At 39.2% G+C, this 19,878-nt stretch overlaps 1 protein-coding gene across 6 annotated transcripts in view; it reads right to left on the bottom strand.

The window, feature by feature from the left end:
• The window catches only part of SYCP2 (synaptonemal complex protein 2), a 73,830-nt gene that overhangs the window by 20,850 nt on the left and 33,102 nt on the right, over nucleotides 1-19,878 (bottom strand). For 4 of the 6 annotated variants that reach the window (XM_049650526.1, XM_049650520.1, XM_049650521.1 and 1 more), the window contains exons 16-26: nucleotides 19,259-19,405; nucleotides 15,971-16,070; nucleotides 14,450-14,607; nucleotides 12,669-12,738; nucleotides 12,238-12,313; nucleotides 11,573-11,706; nucleotides 10,990-11,426; nucleotides 3,394-3,521; nucleotides 2,572-2,608; nucleotides 476-546; nucleotides 327-384 (exon numbers count right to left, since the gene is read on the bottom strand). In XM_049650526.1, coding sequence (XP_049506483.1) covers nucleotides 327-384; nucleotides 476-546; nucleotides 2,572-2,608; nucleotides 3,394-3,521; nucleotides 10,990-11,426; nucleotides 11,573-11,706; nucleotides 12,238-12,313; nucleotides 12,669-12,738; nucleotides 14,450-14,607; nucleotides 15,971-16,070; nucleotides 19,259-19,405 — 1,416 coding nt within the window. The remainder of the gene's footprint in view (nucleotides 1-326; nucleotides 385-475; nucleotides 547-2,571; nucleotides 2,609-3,393; nucleotides 3,522-10,989; nucleotides 11,427-11,572; nucleotides 11,707-12,237; nucleotides 12,314-12,668; nucleotides 12,739-14,449; nucleotides 14,608-15,970; nucleotides 16,071-19,258; nucleotides 19,406-19,878) is intronic. The other 2 variants (XM_049650524.1, XM_049650525.1) reach the window with 1 other exon arrangement.

The raw sequence follows: 19,878 nt of genomic DNA, 5'->3' as shown, positions 1-19,878 counted from the left end.
ATATATAAAAAATATATTAAAAAAATAAGTAAGAGTAATGGTTTTAAAATGTCTTGTATCAAGAAGCAAAGCGATGTTCTTGAAGTAGTAGGGTGAGTCCCCACTCCCATGTCCTAATTACTCATTTTTCTCTACTTCAGACCAAAAGGTTTTAAAGGAAACCAAATATGCCTAAGTTGGTACAAAAGAAGTTTTAAAGTATTTAAACATACTTTAAAGCATATCTACGAGAGAATGGAAACCAAAAAACATACACTGTAATAACAATATAGTGAATACAAAATAAATACTGAATAACCAACACAAAATACTGATTTCTAGCTTACTCCAAGTTTTATAATAGGCTCATCAGCGCCATTCAAGTTAAAATTGTAAACATCATTCCTGTAAAAAGGAAGAGAAATATTAACTTCATTATATAATAAATATTCTTCGTATATGAAGAAAACTGCAAGATCTATGAAAAATTACTTACAGTGGGCATTCAGAAGTAACATTAACAAAAGTAGTCTTCAGTTGCCTATAACTTTTTTTCTGAACTTTTTCCTAAATACAAAAGAAGTTTATATACAACCATTGAAACTTGTACATTAGTATACTTGGCAAACAACATGCGCAATTGTATTTTTCATCTACTTTCTACCTGTTTCTACTCATATTTTCCATCTGTAGCTGTTGCCTTAATGTAAACTGAATAAAAGTATTAAACATCCACACTGTTATAAATTTTGAAGACTTAGGTATTAAATAAGAATATGACTGAAAGTAAGTTAAATACAAACATAGAATCCTTACTTTTTAATATGCGCTGCATTCACTGTACACAGGTAAATGACCTTTTCACTGGTTTCAAAACAAGCTGAACCTTAGTGATTCCAGAATCACAAAAGAAACATGCTTCTTTTTTTTCTAGACTTGTTTGCTTTAAAGTCTTCAACAGAAAAACTTTGGGAGAGACTAAGGTTTATGGAAGATCACTACTAATATCACTAAATGATTGCTTACCGAAAAGAGATGCTCAGAAGTCTAATAAGTTGGAAATATTAAAACAAAACATTCATTTTAGTTGTTAACTATATTCAATTTGATTATGTACTTCGGCTATCTTATATATAATTATGTGTATTATTCCAGAAAGTTTATCCCTTAATATATTACTCCTCTGATCGCTTATCTGAGTTATCCTTTCCAATATGATTTTTACCAGTGTTTAGATACATCTGTTAAACTCGTCTATTGCACGCTAGTGTGTGTAGGTATTACAGAAGACACAAAGATAAGCCAAGATATAAAGAGAGATACAAAAGTAAGCAGAAGTGTCACACAGGATACAAAGATGATTTAAACAGACACACTCTAATAGAAGACACCAGAGAGAAAAAAGAACTGCAAGACTCAGTAAAGTATCAAAAAATGGTACAAAGGAACTGGCGTGCAGATTCTGCCCATGTGGGGTTTGCAAGTTTTCAAAAAGAAGGCGGACTCTGAAGCAAGACTCGCGAGGAGAAATCAAGCTCTGATGAGCAGAAAAGAGTGTGAGAGCATCCCGACTCAGTTCGGTTTCTCATAAAGAGGGGAAGAAAAAGAGAATAAGCACTTAGGGAAAACACTTCGGGGAATCTCAAGTTATTATGCTTCAGCTAAAGGAGACATGTCTAGGGAACTAATACTCGGAAATAAAGACAGACTTTTAAAGGGACTAGAGAGCCCGCCTAAGTCTGCACTCAGTAAGCAACAGGGACCAGAGAAGGCATCTGAACAGAATGGCACAGCTGAAGTGTGTGCTTTAAAAAGAGAAAAAGCTGGCACTGAACAGAATGGCGGACTGACAAGAGAAATACTAGAGGCAAAAAAATTACATAAATGCCACTGCAATAATCCAGGGATTAGAAATGAGAACTCAAACTAGGATAAAGGAGCTACATAAGGTGGCAGAGGGTGATGTAAGAGGAACGTACAGAAGGTGAACCTCAAAACTTGAAATTAAATGGATAGGAAGTAATTGTGAGGAATAATTCAAAGGCAATTGGTATTTTAAGCCTGCATAAATAATTTTTTTAACAGAAATACAGAGTTAAGAAAGATCTTCTTGTCAGAAGAGATGAGATTAGCTAAGGAAAACAAATGAAAACAAAGATTTATTGAATCACAAGGCAGAAAGTGAAAATATCACACTCACACACGTAAAAGAAGCATTTTGGGGGCACCTAGGCGGCTCAGTCAGTTAAGCGTCCAACTCCTGACTGCAGCTCAGGTCATGATCTCACAGTTGGTGAGATCAAGCCCTACGCTGGGCTCTGCACTGCCGCTTGGGATTCCCTCTCTCTGCCCCTTCTCTCTCGGTCTCTCTCTCTCAAAAGAAGTAAATAAATAACTTAAGAGAGAGGAACTTTTATTTTGAAAAGCAGAACAGAAAGGACTATTTCGAGTACTTGTCACTAAACTTGCGGTTGTTTAACCCATTTATCAACATGCTGAAAACGTTAACCCCATCCTACTGTGCTTCCATTTTATGTTTACAGTTATCAGAGTTTGACTATACATTTGGTGTATGAAATAAATGAAACCTACCTTACTGAGCTGTGGATCAGATTTGTTTGAAAAACCACTATAAAAGAGATATTGTCAAAATGAAACAAGCAATCATCAGTGGAATGTTCTTCATAAAAGCCATGTTAGGTAAGGTAAAACATTTGGGTCGCTAAGTTTACATTCGATACGCTGTAAATAACTGCAGTGTGACAAGACTAGTCTCGTAATCCTGCAACCTCCCTCCTCGTAAACAGCAACCACAACCGCTAATTCTAAGCTGAACCACGCACGCGGCAAAAGGTGCCGAGCAATTTGAAATGAATGGTTCTGCCATGAGAGGGTTTCATGCCTTGTAGTAAGGCCAGAATTAATTTAGACATGAATTAACCACCTACAACCTGTAAAGAAACATCTTTTAATAAGAAAAGACCTAACCTTCAGAAAGACTGCAGACAAAAAATAACATATTTATTATATGAAAGCGACTCAGCTCAGCTCATTTCGATTTCCTATTCCGTTCAAGCAACATATGTACACGTATTTAGTCTTACTCATCACTAGGCTCAATAAATAAAATCTGAAAATGTCGATAGCCTAAAGACTTATGAAAAGGTATGCTCTATCAATATGGTATTTTGATACTTTATAAACTATAATCACATACTACAATGACTAATTTCAAATTTAGTTCCCTTCCTGTATAATTAAAACAGCTACTATTTACAAAAGTAAGTAACTAGGTGTTTTCTACTAGAAAGTTAATACTATTTGAACATGTTCAAAACTAATTTTCTTGTAACTGTGAAATAATTTAGTTGGATCTGTCAGAAAAATATTTATGTCTAAAATTTAAGTACATACCCATCAATCAAAGACTCCTTGAATTTTCTTGTAGACTTTATGTCATCCTTGGGTTTATATCTCTTATTGAGTTGGTTTATCAAGGAGTCTGCTGCATCGGTAAATCCTTTCTCTTTTGACTTTTCCCTCTGAAACAATGTATAAGTTACTTTAAGACTCTACCAGTTAACCTTCAAAGGAAAATAAAGGCTGAAAGAAATGTTTAAGAAAAATCTGGTTTTATATATAACTACAAAGAGAAATAAAGCGGGTAAGAAATGATTTAGTAAGTTTGGGCTTCGTTAGGCATTAAATAACACAGGATAAAACTTAACAAAGAGAACCATGCAGAGTGCTCTGTAGAGATCAAAAGAAAAGTTTCCATCCATGTAAAAATAAATGGAACTAAAATACAACTGTGATGGCATTGCTGAAGGATACAAGGTTAATATACAAAAGTTGACTGCTTTCTTATAAACTAGTGATGAACAACTAGAATTTGAAATTACATTCCGTTTACATTAGTACTCCCCCCAAAATGAAATACTCAAGTATAAATCTAACAAAACATGTATGAGCTCTATATGAGAAAAACTATATGACGAATGAAGACAATCAAAGACTCTAAATAAATGGAGAGAAACTTCAGGTTCACAGATAGGAAGGTTAATATTGTCAAGATGTCCGTTCTTCCCAACTGGATCTAGAGTTCATGTAATCCCAACAAAAATCCCATAAGTTATTTTGTGGATATCAACAAAGTGATTCTACAATGTACACAGAGAAGCAAGAGACCCAGAATAGCCAATATAATGTTGAAGAACAAAGTTGTCAGATTGACACTACCCTACTTTAAGACTTGCTAAAATGATACAACAATCACTATAGTGTGGTATTGATGAAAGAACAAATAGAATAATAGAACAAAACAGAGAGCCCAGAAATAAGCCCTCATAGTCATCTGATCTTTGACAAAGGAGCAAAAGCAATGCAATGGAGAAAGGACAGTCTTTTCAGCAGACGGCGATGGAATAACTGGACATCCACACATCCACATGCAAAAACAAAACAAAACAAAACAAAACAAAACAAAACAAAACAAAACAAACAAACCAGAATCCGGACAGACCTTACACCTTTCACAAAAATTAACTTAAAAGGGACCACAGGGGCGCCTGGGTGGCTCAGTCAGTTAAGCCTCTGACTCTTGATTTTGGCTTAGGTCATCATCTCACAGTTGTGAGATCAAGCCCCACGTCGGGCTCTGCTCTGAGCGTGGTGTCTGCTTGGGATTCTCCGTCTCTCCCTCTGCCTCTCTCTCTCTAACTAAACAAACATTAAAAAAAAAAAAAAAAAAAAGGACCATAAACCTAAATGTAAAATGCAAGCTATAAAACTCCTAGAAGGTAACATAGAAGAAAATCTAGGTGATCTTGGGTTTGGCAATGCCTTTTTGTCTATAACACCAAAAGCACAATCCACAAAACACAAAGTTGGTAAGTAGAACTTCACTAAAAACTTCCGCTCTGTAAAAGACACTGTTTAGAAAATGAAAAGATAAGCCATAAACAGAAAATATTTGTGTAACACATATCTGATAAAGGATTTGGACAGGCATACCACAACCTACCGTGGGTTTGGTTCTAGATCACAGAGATAAAGCGAGTAATGCATTAAAATGAGTCCAATGAACTTGGTTTCCCAGCACATATAAAAGTTATGCTTACGCTATACTGCAGCCTATTAAATGCACAATACCATTATGTCTTAAAAAAACAAAGTACATACCTTAATTAAAAAATACTTCAATGCTAAAACATGCTAATCACCTGAGTCTTCAGCAAATGGTAATCTTTTTGCTGGTAGAGGGTTCTGCCTCATCACTGGTGGCTGCTGACTGAACAGGGCGGTGGCTGTTGAGGACTAGGGCGGCTGTGGCCATTTCTTAAAATAAGACAGCAATGAAGTTGGCTGCACTGACGGACTCTCCCTTTCATGGGCGATTCCCGTGTAGCATGCAACGCTGCTTCATGGTATTTTACTCACAGCAGAACTTCTTTCAAAAATTGAAGTCAATTTTCTCAAGCGACGCCTATGATTTTCTCAGCTAAGTTCATGTAATATTCTACATTCTTTGTGGTCAATCTTCCCAGAATCTTCCCCAAGAGGAGATTCCATCTCAAGAAACCACTTTCTCTGCTCCTCCATAAGAAGCAACTCCTCATCCATTCAATTTCATTGTGAGATTTCGGCCATTCAGTCCCCTCTTCAGGCTCCACTTCTAATTCCAGTTCTCCAGCTGTTTCCACCACACCTGTAGCTACTTAGGTACCTCCTTCCTCCACTCAAGTCCTGAATCCCCCAATGTCGTCCATGTAGATTGGAATCAACTCTTCCAAACTCCTGTCAATGTTGATAGTTTGACCTTTTTCCATGAATCATAAATGTTCTTAATGGTATCTCAAATGGTGAATCCTTTCCAGAGGTTTTCAATTTAGTTTACCCAGATCCATCGCAGGAATCACTATCTACAGCAGCTGTAGCCATATGAAATGTATTTCTTTTTTTTTTCAACATTTTTTTTTTTTTTTTTTTGGGACAGAGAGAGACAGAGCATGAACGGGGGAGGGGCAGAGAGAGAGAGGGAGACACAGAATCGGAAACAGGCTCCAGGCTCCGAGCCATCAGCCCAGAGCCTGACGCGGGGCTCGAACTCACGGACCGCGAGATCGTGACCTGGCTGAAGTCGGACGCTTAACCGACTGCGCCACCCAGGCGCCCCTGAAATGTATTTCTTAAACAGTAAGACTTGAAAGTAGAAATTACTCTTTGATCCACCGGCTACAGAATGGATGTTGTGTTAGCAGGCATAAAAACGTTAATTTTGTTGTGTATCTCCATCAAAGCTCTTGAGTGACCAGATATAATGTCAGTGAGAAATAATATTTTATTTTTTAAGTGTTTATTGAGAAAGAGAGAGAGAGGGAGGGAGGGGGAGAGAGAGAGAGAGAGAGAGAGAGAGAGAGAGAGAGAGAAGAAGGAGGAGGAGGAGGAGAAGGAGGAGGAGAAGAAGGAGGAGGAGGAGAAGGAGGAGAAGGAGGAGGAGGAGGAGGAGGAGGAGGAGGAGGAGGAGGAGAGGGAGACAGAGAATCCCAGGCAGGCTCCACAGCTGTCAGCACAGAGACCAATGTGGGGATCGAACTCACAAATGGCAAGATCATGACCTGAGCCCAAACCAAGAGTCACACACTTAACTGAGCCACAAAAGTGCCCTGAGGAGTAATAATATTTTAAAAGGAATCATATTTTTCTGAGCAGGTCTCAACAGCAGGCTTACAACATTCAGCAAACTGTGCTATAAACGGATATGCTGTCACCCAGGCTTTGCTGTTCCATTTATAAAGCACAGGCAGAAGGGATTTAGCATGATTCTTAAGGGTCCTAGGATTTTTTACAACATTAAATGAGCACTGACTTCAACTTCCTATCACCAGCTGCATTAGTTCCTAACAAAAGAGTCAGCCTGTCCTTTGAAGCTCTGATGCCAGACATTGACTTGTCTCTAGCTATCGAAGTCCCAAATGGTACCTTCTTCCAAGATAAGGCTATTTTGTCTACACTGAAAATCCACTGTTTAATGGAGCCAAACTTATTACTTATTTTATTCCGGCTGGATCTTCCAGAGAACTTGCCGCAGCTTCTACGTCAGCACTTGCTGCCTCACCTTGCCCTTTTAGGTTCTAGAGACAGCTTCTTCCCTTAAACTTCATGAACCAACCTCTGCCAGCTTCAACCTTTTCTTACCGCTCGCAGCCTTCATAAAATTGAAGGGAGTTAGGGCCTTGCTCTTAATTAGCCTTTGGCGGAAGAGAATTTGGCGGTTGGTTTGAGCTTCTATCCGGGCCACTAAAACCTTCTCCAGGTCAGCAGTAAAATGGTTTCACAAGAGGCTGAGCTTTTTGCTTATCTCAGCTTTCTGCTTGCCTTCCTCATTAAACTTAATCCTATTTTTTTAGCTTTCAACTTCAAGTGAGAGACTGAGAGACGTGTGCCTCTTCCTTTCACATGAACACGGAGAGACGACGACGGTAGGGTTATTAACTGGCCAAATTTCACTACTGGGTGTCTCAGGGAATAGGGAGGCCTGAGGGGAGGGAGAGAGACGAGGGAGTGGCCAGTGAGTGGAGCGAGACGAACGCATTTGTCACGTCTGCCATCTTCTCTGGGTGTGGTTGGGTTGTGGCACTTCAATTACAATCGGAACAAAAAACACTGATCACAGATCACCATAACTGATACAATAATAATGAAAAACTTTGAAATATCATGAAAATTACCAAAATGTGACAGAGACAAAAGTGAGCAAATGCTGTTAGAAAAACGGCACCAATACACTTGCTCAATACAGGGTTGCCACAAACCTTCAGTTTGTAAAAAATGCAACATCTACAGAGTGCAATAAAGTTTGGCGTGCCTGTATCGAAATTATACAAACAACTATTGATACTCAACAGTAACAAAGAACTCACTTAAAAAATGAGTAAGAGATCTGAATACGTAATGCACCAAGGAAGACATACAGAGGGTAAATAAAAATATAAAAAGATGCTGAAAATCATAGATCATGAGAAAACTGCAAATTAAAACAAGACACCACTGAGCACATACGACAACAGCTAGAATCCAAAACGCTGACAACACCCAATACTGGCAAGGGTGTAGACCAATAGGAACTCACTCATCTGTTGCTTGGAATGCAAAAATGGTACAGCCACTTTTCCACTTTGGGAAGACATGCGGTCTCTTACAAAACTAAACACACGATCTAGCAATTCTCCCAAATGAGTTGGAAGCTTACGTCCACCTAAAACCTGCACGTGAATGTTTACAGAAGCTTTATTTATTAAGTGTTAAACCACGGAAGCAATGAAGATGTCCTTTCACAGGTGAACAGATAAACAAATCTCGGTACACCATGCAATGGGATGTTACTCAGCAGCAAAAAGAAATCAGCCGTCAAGCCCTGAAAAGACACAGAGACACGTCACGGCATGTCGCTGAGTGAAAGAAGCCATGTGAAAAGACTACATACTATATGGTTCCAATTCTACAACATTCTGGAAAAGGCAAAAGTACTACGGAGACAGCAACAAGATCAGTGATCGACACGAGTTTTAGGAGGGAGTTAGCACAGGGGAAGTGTAGGCAGGAAAACGATTATGTAGGATAATGTAACAGTAGGTACAGGCTGCTATACATCTGTCAAAACACACAGAACATACAACACAATGAATGAACTCTAACCTCAACTACAGGCTTTAGTTAATAATAATGTAACGATGTTGGTGCATAATTTGTAACCCATATACCCACTGATGTAAGATGTCAATGACAGGAGAAACTGGGGTGTGGGTGAAGGGGCATATGGGAACTCTGTATACTTATACACCTGAGACTGCTCTAAAAAATCCCATTATTTTAGGGGCATCTGGCTGCCTCAGTCGGTAGTACGTGCGACTCTTGATCATGCAGTTGTGAGTTCAAGCCCCACACTGGGTGTAGCGATTACTTAAAAAAAAAAGTAAAAACGAATAATACTCTAAAAATGGAAGGACTACGAAGAATTATTACCTGCATAATTTTAGGTAATTTGGCTGAAAGAAAACTCCCTATAATAAAGACATGAGTTCTCTTGTCTTAACTTTAGTTTTACCTTTCTCAGGGAACCAGGCATATGTTTTGTTTTTAATTATGGTAAAATACAACATGAACATAAATACAAAATTTACTATTTTAACCATTTTTAAGTTTATGGGTTTGTTTTGTCTTTTAAAGTTTACTTGGGGGGGGGGGGGAGAGGCAGAGAGAGAGAGAGGACCCCAAGCAGGCCCTACGCTGTCAGACACGGGGCTCCACCTCACAAACCGCGAGATCATGACCCGATTCAAAATCAAGAGTCAGATGCTTAACCAACTGAGCCCCCCCGGGCGCCCCTACGTGTATGTTTTTATATGTAACAAAGATAGTAAGTTATTACTTACTATCTCTTCTTGAGATTACTTGGCTTCGAACTGTAGCAAAAATGAACTCCCCATAAAATAGCGAGCGTGTGATTTAAGAACTTCCAGCATAATTAGAGCCAACTTGGGAAATGTGTACCATCGTGCTACAGAGGTTCTATTTCTCTGGATTAACAGTAAACAAGAAGCAGAATCGGATGCCTACCTTAAAAAGAGAGTCATCCATGTATGCGAGTGGCAGAAAGTCTTATAACACAGGGAGCACCACTGTGTGAGACTGAAGAGAACTTCCGAAGACAGGAAAGTGGATTTTAAAGAATCAGAGCACAGCTTAAAAGACATGATCAGTTTCCATGCTCCCAGGAAAAAACGAGTAGCCGGCTTAGGGAAATTCTGTGGAATGATTCTAAACTGCAAAGAAAACAGCTGAAAATAAAAGCTCAGCACTCAGACAAAAAGAACCTACTTTCCCTGGGTCTGAAGGAACTAAATAGCTAAGACTAGAAAGAACAGCATACTAAGAAACATGAAAAAGTGACCCAAAAGGATTTGGTCAAAGAAGAAAGTTGCCAAAGCAGGCAAAGTGAAATACAGATTAAAGACAAAATACAAAGGCCGGTTGAGACAAAGGAAATAATGTCTAACCATAAAAGAACAATCGGAAATTACCTCTTAAGTATCTCATCTGCATGGTGAGATGTCCCAACACATGAACATTTTACATCAGCTCTAGATATTTGGCTATCCAGGTATTAATACCACTCTGGATGATAAATGAAAATAGAAGCCTGTAAAAGCTGGATCTTCTAAGGAGCAGTGAGGAACAGACTGTATGACTGGCAGTGGAAATGTATTCTAATTACAGAGCTTTCTTAATCTGCATCTTGACAGCAATGACAAGAAAAAGATTTCCTGTAACTGCTACAAAAAGTAAACTTTCAGCCTAAAGTATGGCGCCGCTCAAACTCCTACTAGAGATGTCCTACGGAGGATTAACCTCACGTAGGAGGTAAAGGCTCCAAAGGGGATGAGCAACAGGACAGAAGATCGACTCCTGCACTCCACCTACATCTTTTCTTGAAAAATCTTGCTAAACTTGGATGCAATCATTCAAGAAATGTAGATGCTACCGTGTGCAAAACTGCTAGGCCGTTCAGGATAACAACGGATAAAACACAATCTTTAAACTCTAAGAGGTTAAAGCAGGAGGAAAAAGAACACACAGAGACAACCAGTTTTTAAAACAAAGATAAGCACCGTGAGAGAGGCACAGACGGTTGCATACACATGCTCAGAGCACCTGCGGGGCAGAGTGAAGGAGAGCCAATGGGAGGAGACGAGGGGCTGCCGGGTGCTTTCTTGCTACACCCATTTACACACCTGCCCTGCGCCTGCAGGCACACTGGCTCGGTGGGGGCTGGTGCCAGGACAAGGTGAGGGAGTCGGGAGGTACTCACTCGCACACTGGAGACCTGAGTTAAAGAACGAGGTCTCACGAATGTTAACTCTGCAGCACTCAAGAAAGCGTCTTTCACTGTCTATGTTATTAGGTAGGCATATCGTAAGTATGCAGAAACCAAACACACTGAAAGCTCACCATTTGTTTTTGTTTCAGATCCCAGGAATCAAGTTGAGACGTTAATCTTTTCCCTGATCTTCTGTGACTTTTCACATTTTTTCTAGGAGAAGGGCTTTTATCACAAATAGCGGTATTCATGTCTTTTGACAATATGTACTTCTTCCTATAGATCAGAGATTCCTCAACTGTCTTATTTAAGAGAACGGATTTGAAAGTAGTTTCAGATTCAATACGCCAATCACTCTGCTTGGTACTTTCAGTGTTTTTCAGCTCTGAACGTTTAGGATGATTTAGTTGTTGCTGACTGTCTCTTTTGCAAACTCCTACTTCCACTTTATCTATTTCGCTATGCTGCGTTGTTTTTTTCTTATGCTGCACCTTTTCTGTTTCTTCACAATTATCACCAGATGTTGAAGAGGATGATTTCTGTTTAGTAAGTTTTTTGACAATAATACCTAGTGGAAAAATAAAACATTTATCTTTAGGAACCTAATAAACTGGTAACACATAAATTTGTTAACATCCAAGATGTTTATTAGACATTTAAAGAAATGAGTATTTCCCTGAGCTCCTGTTATATACAGAAAAAACGATGTTTCACCTTGATTGAATGTATCTCCTGATGAAGTACTTGCTCTTTTGTTATTACGTAGGTTAATATTTGCTACAGGGGTCCAACATGACCATTTGGAGTTCATCTTATTTCCACAGACGTTGTCCAACACATCAGATAACCTGGAAAATAAAACAGCCTGCTTAACGTATCATAAAACATTAGCCTAGGACTCTGACCTGAGACCTTGATTTTTTTTGTATCTAGTCAATGTTTATCGATGGTCATTTGTTAATAGTCAAGTATGAAAATATTTTGGTAGTCATGATGAAAGTTAAAATTTACTATATAACTGATGAGATTAAAAAATGTTGTTACAAAAGGTCTATTATCGCCACTATTTGATATCTACTAATATGTCTCGTATCTTACATGTACTACTGTGCATTTAAACTAGGTTAAATTTCTTGACATTCATACCTTATTCTTTTAAAAATCCCATTCATTTTGAGTCAATTTGAAAAACAGTTCTGTTGGCTGCTATGGAAAAGCAGACTATTCCCCATTGCGCAGTCATAGTAATACATGTGATGATCAGAGCTACAGCCAATCCCACCTTCTAAGAATACATGGGCCTTTTCTTTTAAATTTATTACATTAATCTAAAACAACATTCATATATGCTGAGTTACTTGATGGTTTTTGATACTTACCCAGGTTTATCTTTTTTTCCCACTGTCTGTGAGTCAGGAACAGCATCCGGCAGTTTATCTAAATAAAACCAAAATTCTGGCATTTTCAGTTTTGTATGCAGCTGGCAGGGTAAAATGGGAGTCAGTATACAATTTGATCAAGGTTCACATATTAGGAAGGAGAGACTGATGTTCTTGCAAATAGAGACTGTAGAATATTTTCCTGTAACCTCTACGTTTCTAAATGCATAAAGCCAAATGCATTCATTATGAATCTTTCTTTTTCAAATCAACGAAAGTCAGTGGAATTGAAGGAAAATATGAAAAGAATATTTTATAAATATTATAAATATTATATATAAATACATAAATTTTATAAATATATAAATATTATAAAAAGAATAAAATATTTTTTTAAAGAGAAAGTAAAATTAAATTTAAGAAGTACTTACTAAAATTTTGGCTTAGGAATTCAGTGTCCTTGTTTTCCGTCTTCTCTACAGCTTTAGCAGTTTTGATACGCTATAAAACATAGGGGACATGTTAATGTTAATTTAAACAAGGTATTATAAGAAAACAACCCTTAAAAGTCACCGTGTTAATGTTTAAAACCTTTAAAATAAATTTGCCTTGCTATTAAAAGTTGGATAGTACTTCTACTGTTTCATAAAGATGATGCCCATTCCAGGATATTGCTTATCCAAAAACACAAGAAAACCATTTTCATTGCAGACAAGGCAGAAGATTCTACAAATTTTCTGGACTCATCCAGGGCTAGTACAGTAATTCGGCTTCCATCTGTAGCCGACACTCTCTAGAATCGCCACAGCACGTCTACTGCTCTGCTGCTGCTCTCACAGCCTGCACCTATTCTGGTCTTTTCACCAACATGCCTAGAAGATTGGGAAGTTATGAAACATTAAAGGATTTGGTAAAGTTGTGGCCACTGGGCAGGCGACCTCTTGCCTACACCAAGCTTCCTTCTTTCCATAGCCACAGATACACATGTACCCAGATCAAATAAAAACCTGCCGTGACTATCAGAAAAACACACCCTACAGGCTGGGACATCGTGCCTCGTCCTGCCTGTCTCCCCTACTGAATCCGGCCAGTGGGTCTCTAAGTCGCGAGAAGAGCAGTGGGAACACGTGCTGGTGCGTTTGGTTGTCACGAGGACCGAAGGGCTCCCTGACGAAAAGGCACAGGCCTAGAACACTCAGGACCACACCACACCACTGAATGAATGACAGTGCCCGGATTAAGGAACACTTAGCCTGAAAATCGGAACAACTCCTTCTGACTCTTTTCTTAGTACCGTTGATCATTCTGCCACATACCATTTCATCTTTCTCAAACCCACACCTATTCTTTTTCACTGCAGTAACAAGGCTGTTAAGCTTTGCTGGAGAAAATTACACATATTTCTGAACTAATACATGTGATAGAATTCAGCCTTAAATTTAGAAGGCCTTCACTTTGCCTCACACCTTTACTTACTCTTCCTTCTCTCCATTATCTCTTAGTAGCTATTTCAATCTTTACAGGTCTCTGAGCCTCTCCTGCGACATAATGCAATAGAAATTCACCAAGCTCACCTGACACTTCAGAGAAAACAGACCTGTTAGGTGCTCCTCATCTACAAACTTAACTTACCTGTATCTCTCATTACCTCCTACATCTCCCAGGAAATAACTTTCTTTTACCTATTCTCTTATCTGTTGTTCTTCAAGAGCATTTCCTGGTCTTCACCCACGCCTCCAGCTCTGGGGCTAGGCACCTGCCCCTCCATTAGGTTCCTACTGCTTCCTTTATGTACAGTCTGAGAACATTTAGACAATATTATAATTATCTTATTAATCTATCTAATTTCCACAATAGACTTTGAGATACTTAAGGACACAGTCCACTTGTATTTTACATTTCTAGCAGACACTAACTTGTATAATAAACTAAAGAATGATGGCAAGTCCATTTCTCCTCCCGAATACATAAATCAAAGTTATATTGAATGGATATTCCTAAATTTTATTGGTAGCAAAATAAATAAAAGTCATAAGGACTGACTTTCAAGAACAAGAAGTCATATGTATATATACATAGATATATAGATATATATATATAGCAATATTTTAAACAAAGTGAGACACTACTTGCAAAAGAAATTAGCTCAATATGTATTTCTATAGTAACTTGATAAAATTAATTTTTTAAAATGTGGTCAAAGTAAAATTACTTTGTCTGTATTATCTCTGCTCTTTCTTTCTTCAGATGGTCTGGATGTAAGTGATTCAGCATTATCCACCCCACTTTCGGACGTTTTAGGAATATCAGGTTTTTCTGCAGAACTCATCATGTGCAGCGGTGGTTTAACTCTTCCTCTTCGTGGTGTTGCTAAAAAGGAGGACAAAGGACTGCCGTATTTGTAGGGTTTTAAACATTACATATTGCGGGGCACCTGTGTGGCGCAGTCGATTAAGCGTCCGACTCTTGGTCTCAGCTCAGATCGTGATCTCACAGTTCATGAGTTTGAGCCCCATATGGGGCTCTGTGCTGATGGTGCAGAGCCTGCTTGGGATTCTGTTTCTCCTTCTCTCTGCCCCTACCCCGTGTGGACTCTCTCTCTCTCTCAAAATAAAATTTTTAAAATTACATATGCTATTACTGAGGCACTTTTTGGATGAGGAATGTAAAAAAGGGAGGTGCTGGGATGGGCCCAAGACTTCTGGTTTAGAAGAATAAGTGGATACAGATGCCATTTACCAAGGTAAAAAAATGGACAAAAAACTAGCAGGGAGGGTGGAAAAATCAATTTATTTGGGACCTGCTAAAATTGAGGAGCCTGTTGGATATTAGACAATTGCCCAGGAGGCAACTGGATTTTGGGAACAGAAGGTCACTATTAAATTGTCATAAGACTAATAATAAATATGACTGTTTTATAGCAGCTAGTACATAGCATTATGTTTTCATTTTTATTCAGCTCTTAGTAGGTACCAGCACTGTCTAAATGTTTCACGATATTCCTCATTGAATGAATGATTTTCATTTTGTCTTCTAAACAACTTGATGAGGTAGACACTTTAGCTCCACTTTAAGAAAAGAAAACTGGTTCTAAACTCACCTGGAGGATAATCTGTACAAAGTACACACCTGGGAGCAGGGGAACAAGCCCAAGCAGCCCGAGGGACACAATGTTTTAGCTGCTATGTTATGGCTGACTCCTGCTTAAATTACAAGTTATTAATCTGGGTATTAATATTTTGAATAATGCTTATATGTTAATACCTGTCAGACCTTTCTTCGAAATTTGAAATTTCTTGGCAATTAGAAGACGTTTGTGGTTTGTATCTTAACAATTTCCATATCTCTAACTTATCCTCTGTGTAAATTAAATCCCCAGAATATCTCTGAATTAAAAAATGCCTGCTTTAAAGATATAATAATGTCTGGGGCACCTGGGTGGCTCAGTCGGTTAAGTGTCCGACTTCAGCTCAGGTCATGATCTCGTGGTTTGTGAGTTCAAGCTCCACATCAGGCTCACTGCTGTCACCCTGTCAGCGCAGAGCCCACTTCAGATCCTCTGTCCCCCTCTCTCTGCCCCTCCCCTGCTTGTGGTCTTTCAAAAATAAAATAAACACATTAAAAAAAAGTGTGTGTATATATATATATATATGCATATATATATATATGCAAAAAAATATGCACATATATATAAATATGTATGTTAGAAATCTTTCAAGAATATAAAACTTACATGTGTCGATTAAAAGTATTGGGCTTCTCACAGTGTATCTATCTGCACCAGGAATAATCATTGATGCTTCAGACATTTTTCTTTTGCTAGGAGTAATTACCTGAAACCATGAGAAGCAGCCACAGTAAACACACATCCTCTTTTGAAATGAACTGTCCTACAATTTTATTCATAACATTTACCTTGACTACACCCAAAAGACATATGGTATTTTATAAATGACATCATATCAAGAAATTTCTGTTTTAGGCTGACTTGAGAGGTTCTATCCTAAATATTTGGTATTGAATAGGTAGCCCAAACAAGGAATGTTGTTTTAAAAAGTATTTATAGAGGGACACTGGGTGCCTCAGTCAGTTAAGCGTCCGACTCTTGATTTCTGCTCAGGTCATGATCTCACAGTTTGTGAGTTCAAGCCCCATGTCAGGTTCTACACTGACAGCACAAAGCCTGCTTGGGATTCTCTCTCTCCCTCTCTCTCTCTGCCCCTCGCCCTGCTCGCATGCTAAGAAATAATTTTTTAAAAAGTAGTTATAAAGTATTCAGATATATGGAATACAGCACCTTTATATACCAGCTGAAAATATTTTACTGATACTGGGTGTATCTTACAACCAATGGCTCAGTTTCTTATTCTATTTCAGGGCGTGATGTTTGAATACAGACTTAGGCGAATTTGTTCGTGAATGCTTTCATAACGTTCAGCATTCCTCAAAACTTTCACATATTTTAAAAAATTGTATTAATAATCTGTGGAGACCAAACTGACTTTGGAGTAAAGGTAGCTGCAGGGATTCAGAGACTCAGCAGCACACGCACGAGCTAGTGGCTCTGATAAAGATGCACATTTTCTGACTTCATTCTAGAGTGACTGAACAGAGGGAGGCAAGCAGAGGCAAGGGCTGCAGGAACAGGAGTTTCAGGGGGCGTCATATAAAGGAGGAGATGATGAAAAACTGCAAAGAGGCAGAGGAGAACCGTGTTGTTGTTGTTGTTTTTTAAAGGCACCTGCCCCTGAGACTAAAAAAAAAAATACTGCAGGTATTTTAATAGGTATGTAAATGGGGTAAGAAGGAAAGGTAGAAAGGAGAGGAAAAGGGGGAATTCTAAGATCGACCAGAAAACAAACTACTGAACCAATGGATTCTTGTGCAAAGAAGGATAGTTCCTAGCAGCATAGTGAATGGGACATGGAAAGTCACTTATTCATGTAAATGCTTCACAGTTAATTCTGAACGAAAACACAGTGGGTATTTCACAACGGTGCAATGTTTTTTAGAGAGATCTTTTCCAGAGTTTATGACTTACTGAGTTTAAGGTGGGGGTCCTAAGAATTTTAAATAACTACTCAAGGTACAACTTGGATATAAAAGGCACAGCATTGCCAAGTAGTATTCCATTGTATATATAAACCACATCTTCTTTATTCATTTGAAATCTGGCCATTTGCAGCAACGTGGATGGAACTGGAGGGTATCATGCTAAGTGAAATAAGTCAGTTAGAGAAAGACAGATATCGTATGTTTTCACCCATATGTGGATCTTGAGAAACTTAACAGAAGACCATGGGGGAAAGGGAAAAAAAAGTTACAGAGCGGGAGGGAGGCAAACCGTAAGAGACTCTTGGATACTGAGAACACACTGAGGGTTGATGGGGGAGTGGGGGAGAGGGGAAAATGGGGGATGGGCATCGAGGAGGGCACCTGTTCGGATGAACACTGGGTGTTGTATGGAAACCAATTTGACTATAAATTATATTACATAAAAAAACCAAAAGGCACAGCAAATGGCAAATGGCTTTTATAACTGAATTGTCTAAGGAAAACTGACATTTCACTTAACGAAGAAACAAGATTAACGGGAAAGGACAGTAACACCAACACGTCAAAGTGTATGGGGGAGCCTGTGAGAGTTCCAGTTGTGTAAAGGTGAGAAGTCAGTAAAAATTGCAGCGGGAAAAGGTCCATGAAGGGAAGTGAAATTAATCATCAAGCCTTGCAAACGTAAGGGCCGGGGGGAGATGGGGAAAAGTGAAAAAAAAGGACACACAACATGGATGAACGTAGAGGCGCAAAAATTAGTGCGACATAAAAAAGAGGCAGAAAAGCAAGTGACTCAAAGTGGTCTTTAGAGTAAAATGAGACGCGGAAGGTCCCAGAATCGAGTCCGAGTTTAGAGGCAGGAAGGTAAACACAGAGATCACAAAGTTTCTGAGCAGAAGAATGCTACCAGGACGCCGGTATTAAGAAAAGCATGGGACACCACACGGGGTAGCTCACAGGATGAAGCAACCGTGTCCGAGAACAACGAGGGGGTGGCTGCATCAAGCCAGGTGTGCGAAGATGAGCAACAGTGAAGGGCGTGAGGAGGCAAGGACTTGAGAGATGCTGTGAAAGGACCACCGCGGGTACCTTGGTCCTAGGTGTGACAGGAGAGGAGGCTGGATTCAGGACGCCATCCAAACACTAACTGTAGCCTCACTGAAGTATGCAGACAGATGCGAATTTGACACAAAAGATTTAAAAGAGTTTGAAGTTAGACTTTAGGAAAAGACTTGGAGGGACACACCAAAGGAAACACCAGAAGAGCGAGGCGTCACTGTGGCACTTTGAAGAGAGGTCCGGTACATTTCAAGAGTTTACACTGGGCACGTGAAGGAGCTCTGTAAGCGAGAAGGCACAGACGTGTTCAGGAGGCTGAGCCACGCTTTTAGAGCAAATCTACATCCAGAATGTAGGGAGGGAAAGTACCTCCAACGTAGTGACAGAGTAGGGAGACAATTAAAATGCTAGCAGAAATCAGAGGAGGAGAGGACAATAGGAAAGACAGGGCTGTTGGCCATGTCAAGTGTCACAGCGAGGGAAGAAGGTGGAGTGCTGGTTCTGTTGAGTGTGGCCTAGAAGGGAGTCTCCACGAGGAGGAGGAGGAGGAGGAGGAGGAGGAGGAGGAGGAGGAGGAGGAGGAGGAAGAGCTTACTACTTTGCTTTCTGTCCTTGTGTGAATAAAGAGACACTGCATTATGGATTTGTGTTCTGCATAAGGCCAAAAGCAAATACAAAACAGGGGATAAATGTAAAAAGTGGTAGTTACTCTCTTACACTTACACATAAACAGAATTGCTAAAGCACAATGCTTTTGTTTGCATTTGTAAAAGGCAGGGGAAAATACTCTGAAATGTTATTGATGACGACCATTAATGTAAACTCTAGATACCTTTTTCTATAATTACATACAGCAATGATTTGATCTATGCCGTTTTATAAACAACTATTTTGACACCGTATTTACCCCAAGCTGACTATTCTTTCTGTCCCCTTGATTGCTGTTTTTGATACATTTTGGAGGTTTAGCGAATTCCTTTTGGGAGTTAGGTTTTTCCTTCAAACTAATGATTTCCTCTTGCATGGGTGAGATTTGACTTTCTGGCACCAGAATCTGTTGGAGAGAATGTGGAAAAAAGTATTTCAAACTCCAAACCACACAAAGTTCTCAAAAATCACTGGATGTCTTGGGGCGCCTGGGTGGCTCAATCGGTTAAGCGTCCGACTTCAGCTCAGGTCACGATCTCACGGTCCGTGAGTTCGAGCCCCACGTCGGGCTCTGGGCTGATGGCTCGGAGCCTGGAGCCTGTTTCCGATTCTGTGTCTCCCTCTCTCTCTGCCCCTCCCCCGTTCATGCTCTGTCTCTCTCTGTCTCAAAAATAAATAAACATTAAAAAAAAAATTTAAAAATCACTGGATGTCTTAATCAAGCGCCTACTCATCCCACACTTGGGTCAATTCTTTCTGTCTTCCATGTACTTAGTCCTACAGATTGACCCAACAAAAAAGCATCCACGTTTCAAATGTCAACAGACATAAAACCAACTTTGGCAGTAGAGGCAGGACATATACTTCTAATTTTTAAAG

This window comes from Panthera uncia, assembly GCF_023721935.1.
Source record: "Panthera uncia isolate 11264 chromosome A3 unlocalized genomic scaffold, Puncia_PCG_1.0 HiC_scaffold_11, whole genome shotgun sequence".
Lineage (NCBI taxonomy): Eukaryota > Metazoa > Chordata > Mammalia > Carnivora > Felidae > Panthera > Panthera uncia.
The sequence above is the reverse complement of the archived record's forward strand: the minus strand, read 5'-3'. Positions and strand labels throughout refer to the sequence as shown.